This window comes from Anticarsia gemmatalis, chromosome 5 (genome assembly GCF_050436995.1).
Source record: "Anticarsia gemmatalis isolate Benzon Research Colony breed Stoneville strain chromosome 5, ilAntGemm2 primary, whole genome shotgun sequence".
Classification (NCBI taxonomy): Eukaryota; Metazoa; Arthropoda; class Insecta; order Lepidoptera; family Erebidae; genus Anticarsia; species Anticarsia gemmatalis.
This window is the reverse complement of record NC_134749.1, coordinates 6,931,417-6,936,458: the sequence shown is the minus strand read 5'-3', so window position 1 is coordinate 6,936,458 and position 5,042 is coordinate 6,931,417. Positions and strand designations below refer to the sequence as shown.

Below are 5,042 nucleotides of genomic sequence, written 5' to 3'. Positions count from 1 at the left end.
TTTTATTCCTTAAAATCGAAACAATTGTATGGATAAAATACTAACGGCTAGTCTGAAATATCTGACATTAAGCTATTTGCAATCATATTCAAAAAGCCAACTGTGGTCGCGTGGGTTTTTATAAAGATCAGCAGTAAAGTGAAACGATTTTTTAGATTGATATCATCATTGTTAAAGCTCTGTGAATAAATCAAAGAGGATGCGACTAGAAGATTGAGAAACGCTGTGCTAATGAATTTACGTCAAGCAACACATAATAAATGAGACGAACTGGACAGTAGAACATTATAAAATTAGATAAAAAAGGTATAAATAGGCATTGATCAATAGAAGAGCACATTCAAGTAGTTAAGTTCGCTTGATAACAACGGAAATGCGCGTCTTTTTGGTAAGTGCAGCGCAGTGATACATTACTATAAGTTGACAATTTAATGCACTTCTTGTGTAATATAATAATATCTATGCACATACTTTATTAATGAAAATTAAGTGATTATAAAGTTGAACGGTTATTATGCAGTATTAAAATTATTTATTAGTATTTGAGTCTTGCATTTTATTTCTTATTTCAGGAAGTTTTTTTAATGTGTTATATTGACGGTTTAAATGTTTGTTTCAGGCACTTTGTCTGTCGGTGACAGTGGCCCTTGGCCAGAACTTAGGACGGCTCAGGTAATAATTTTTCATTATTTTTAGAATTTTGCCTAACAAAAGTTGCTGTGTGAAAATCAGTTTCCCATCAAAATATTTAGTTGAAAATAATTATTTTATAAATATTTTAAAATTTTAATATATCAAAAATATAAGTTTTCTTGCTTGCATCAGAAGGACATGTCGGGAAGTTAATACTTTGTGGAGCTTGTACAGTCCTTGTTCTCAATTCTTGATGCGTCCTTTATCAGCGCACAAATCATATCGACCTAAGTGTATTATAATATCAGTATTTTCATTTAAATCATCAATTGAAGATTTAAAAAAGTCTTGTGGTCCTAAAACCCACGCTGTTTATATAGTTTCAAAATTAATAAAATATTCTTTTATTCGCACAGATTTTTTACTTACAATAGCAATTGCATCTATAATAACCAATGATTTCATGTATTTTTCATCTAGCCCGTTCAAGTCCAGCGCGTTCTCGCCGAGCCCGTTCTCGTTCAGCCCGTCAACACGGCGTACTGCATTCATCGCCACGACCCCCGCGTCAGTACTGACTTACACCCCACAACGGAACTACAACCGCGACGATTCTGGACGCTACGTAGACGCCTCGGGCCGTTACGACCCCAGCCGTGATAACTCTGGCCGTTACGTGCCTGACAACTCTGGAGCTTACAAGTAAGTACTTTTTCAAGTTTTATTATAATCAATTTCCCTTTGTAGTCTGAGCAAATAGTTAATACGATTACTGACTACAAAGTCTCGGTTTTCACGGAGGCTCTTGTTTCTTTCACTCCTTAGCGAAATGAAAACGAGAAAACATATTTTAGTAGCTTTTTAACTAAAGTATGTTTATAGTGTGTTTATGAATAAAAGGGTTAGTCTATTCTTCTATTTTTTCATAAGACAAAATTTGATCGAAAAGTGGGCAGCGTCGCTCCCTAATATATGGGAGTAGTAAAAGGCGTGAAGCGGGTGTATTTAACACACCTCTAGCTACATAAATGTGTCAAAATTACCACACCAAACTAAGAAAAAATACATAAATAACCCATAAAGCATGTTTTAGCAATGATGATCAATTTTCTGATTGTAAAATATATTATCCATTTTTGTAAGAAGAACGACAATAAGTTCTTTGTTAGACAACAGACTATTTAGCCGATATACAAAACTCAGATCGATTCCCATAAGAAACTGTCTTATTACCCTGGCATAAACCGTAAGCTGCCGTTAAATTGAAAATTAAGAGCTATTTAGGAACTTGTTACATGTCTTAAGTGGTATGCGTTTTATTCTGTTTTTTTGTTAGTTAGTAGACTTTGTATAACTAAGTAGTATAGTTATATCAGTAATTTGAATATTGACAAAGATATCGCATGTAAAATAGATAAAAGATCACAAGTTTTACAACGTAACTTATATTTGGCATTTCAATAATTTATTAAATTTAAACAATAATGCATATTTAATACAGTTAGGAAGTTAACTATGTAAAACAATTGCAAATCGAAAATCTGATATTCGCAATCATTGGCGTGCACGATTTATAACAACATATAATAATAGGTAATTCCCTTAGAGAGTTAAGGTTTTATGAAGTTATAGAAAATCCGCGGGTTGACATAATAACGCATGTGTTGTGTTCAGTGGTGACCGTGGCGACCGCGGCGGTGCGGGCGGTTTCTACTCTGGTTCCGGATCTGCGGGAGGTCCCGGTGGTGCATACTCCGGCTCTGGTACCGCTGGCGGTCCCGGCGGCTTCTACTCTGGCTCTGGAAGCGCCGGTGGACCCGGTGGTGCCTACAGCGGCGGTGACGATGCTGGCAGATACAGGCCCGACAACAGCGGCGCTTTCAAGTAAGTTCTTCTTTCGTAGATTAAAAATCTTCTTGCTGTCGACACAGCGGCCATAGATAAAAAAGGCAAAAATTGGTGCCTTATTGATTGATTAATTATACATTTTAGTACTAATGTTCCCACGAACAAATCGCCATAAATATTAATATTTAAGACATTGAGGACTTACATAACGTCGTAAATTATGAAGCGTTAATTAACCTATTTAATTATTCACAAATTTACATAAACTGGTTTGGCTAGTTTTAGCGATCTAATTTAAATTGAACTTCAACAGCGGTGACCGTGGCTCAGCCGGAGGTTTCTACTCTGGTGACAAGAACAGCGGATCTGGCAGCGGTTTTGGTGGTGCTTCTGGTAACCAAGCGGGCAGCGGTGCTGCCGGTGCCGGCCTTGGCATCTCCAGCGGCTTAGGTTCCGCAGCTGGCTCAAGATTCGGCTCTGGATCTGGTTTGGCATCTGGTTTCGGATCTGGCTCAGCATCTGGCTCAGGATCTGCCTCAGGAAAAGGCTCCGGCTCTGGCGCGGGAAGAGGCTCCGGCGCTGACTCTGGATCTGGCATCTACCACTACAAATACGGCATCATCCGTCAGGAACAGGAAGTTCTTCCCGATGGTTACCACTACCTTTATGAAACCGAGAACAAAATCCTCGCTGAGGAGGCTGGCAAGCTCGAGCAGATCTCCAACGAAGAGGATGGCATTAGGGCTAAGGGATTCTACGAGTACGTTGGACCTGACGGTGTCACCTACAGGGTAGACTACACCGCTGACGAGAACGGTTTCCAGCCCTCCGGTGTTCATTTACCGCAATAGATGTAATACTAGTTCCTCATCCAATTAAAAATGTACAAATTGTACCTGAGCTATATTTCCTTGTACCTGCACTAGTTTAATAAAGACGCTAATTTTTATGTTTTGTTTTCTTCAATTCTCCTTTTTTTGCAGTTCAATAGAAAGCATGGAATTATATAACTGAATAGTATTAGTAAGAAAAGTAAATATCCTGAGCTCTGAGTTAGTTAAGAAGGAAAGTAAAGTATTGAGCATTTCTATAAATCAGACGTGCACATTAAAATTGAAAGACCGATCATAGATGCACCATAGATGAATTCAAAACAGGATTCTGCTTACGGTACTTCTCTATGTTATGCTATAAGTTTCTTAATATTAAATTACAAAGATAAAAACATCTGATTTTTGATCTCGTTTCCGTGTTAACAAAATTGAAGATTAACATAAGACGTGACAAGTCGTCTAGTGGCAAAGGATGGCTACGACGACGATGGCAGTTCTTTAAGTAAAATAATTTCAAAAAGTCAATGATATGTATTTAAGACTTTGATCAATCAGTAACTTGGAGAACGAATGATTAAATAAGTTACTTGACTACGACTTCACATCGTAACCCGAGGAAATCCCTTCATCTAAGTGCTTGCCTTCCATTTACAGGTAGGTTTTACCCTTCATATTGTAAGGGAGACCCGAACATGGGTCCGCATAAAAGTTTCTGGAAACTGCACGTACAGCTAAAATTCGGATACAGTAATAATTATTTTTTTAAATAGCCCCATGAGTTGTGTCACAATATGTTGTAACATAATATAAGCAATTATTTATTTATTCAACACCATTTGCCCTTTTCTCGTGTCATTTGATATTGACAAATGATCTACTCTTCTACTTAAAACATTTCGCAATTGTTTTGTTTCATACATAATCTTTTCGATTGACAAAGTTTTCGAAGCATTGTACAAGATTTTATAAAATTATATTGCACTATGTTTTGAACTTATCATCTCTATAATCGTTGGAAAAATAGTATTTTACAAACCAGATTATAAAAATACGTCAAAAGTAAGACGCACTAAAATAACTTATAGAATACATTTGTGGTTAGAAGGAATAGAAGATGATTGGAAACGAAATGTTAAAAAGCGCAGAAGTTTACTCTTTCAATTGTCTGTTTCGTCGAACAATTTAAAAATTATTAAGTGTATATTGATACATGAACACACATAAAATGAACAAGAATAACACACAACATGGGCAATTTTTAAAGTTTTTTTTGTTGAAATCTGCCTAATCATATTTGTTAAATATTCAGTAGCAATCTTTTGTTGGCTTAAGTCCATTAATGGTATTTAAGAAGCCACATGCTGAGTAAATAAATTAATATAAAATTCAAATTCGTCAGCTTTAGGTGCGACTGAATTTGTAATGCAACGTTAAGGTCTCCGTTCTTTAAAGCGTAACAATGTTAATTTTTTTTGAAGCTTGTTGCTCCATGAATATTTTAATTGCAGAGTAGGTAAAATTATCTTTGACTCTGGGTATCTTTTTATTTATGGTAAGTTACATAGTTTTAACTATTTTAGCATCACAAGATATCAGCTTAAGTTATATAATTTTATGGTTATAGTTTTATGGCTTATATTATGTTATCAAACTTGAAATTCTCAAGGACTGTTTTTATGACCTGGACGGTAAAGCACATGACTAACCACGAGGGCTCTGATATAATTT

At 36.0% G+C, this 5,042-nt stretch overlaps 1 protein-coding gene across 1 annotated transcript; it reads left to right on the top strand.

The window, feature by feature from the left end:
• The first annotated feature begins 280 nt into the window (after positions 1–280).
• On the top strand, positions 281–3,430 carry LOC142972972 (larval cuticle protein LCP-30-like). The gene is made up of 5 exons (XM_076114438.1): positions 281–388; positions 620–672; positions 1,114–1,335; positions 2,308–2,517; positions 2,795–3,430. The coding sequence occupies exons 1-5, from the start codon at positions 374–376 to the stop codon at positions 3,330–3,332; spliced, it is 1,038 nt and encodes a 345-aa protein (XP_075970553.1). The 5' UTR covers positions 281–373; the 3' UTR covers positions 3,333–3,430.
• The last annotated feature ends 1,612 nt before the right edge of the window (positions 3,431–5,042 follow it).

Coding starts and splice junctions, on each gene's coding strand:
- LOC142972972 (XM_076114438.1), top strand. Junction 673..1,113: donor CAGAACTTAGGACGGCTCAG/GTAATAATTTTT, acceptor TTTTTCATCTAG/CCCGTTCAAGTCCAGCGCGT. Junction 2,518..2,794: donor GACAACAGCGGCGCTTTCAA/GTAAGTTCTTCT, acceptor GAACTTCAACAG/CGGTGACCGTGGCTCAGCCG.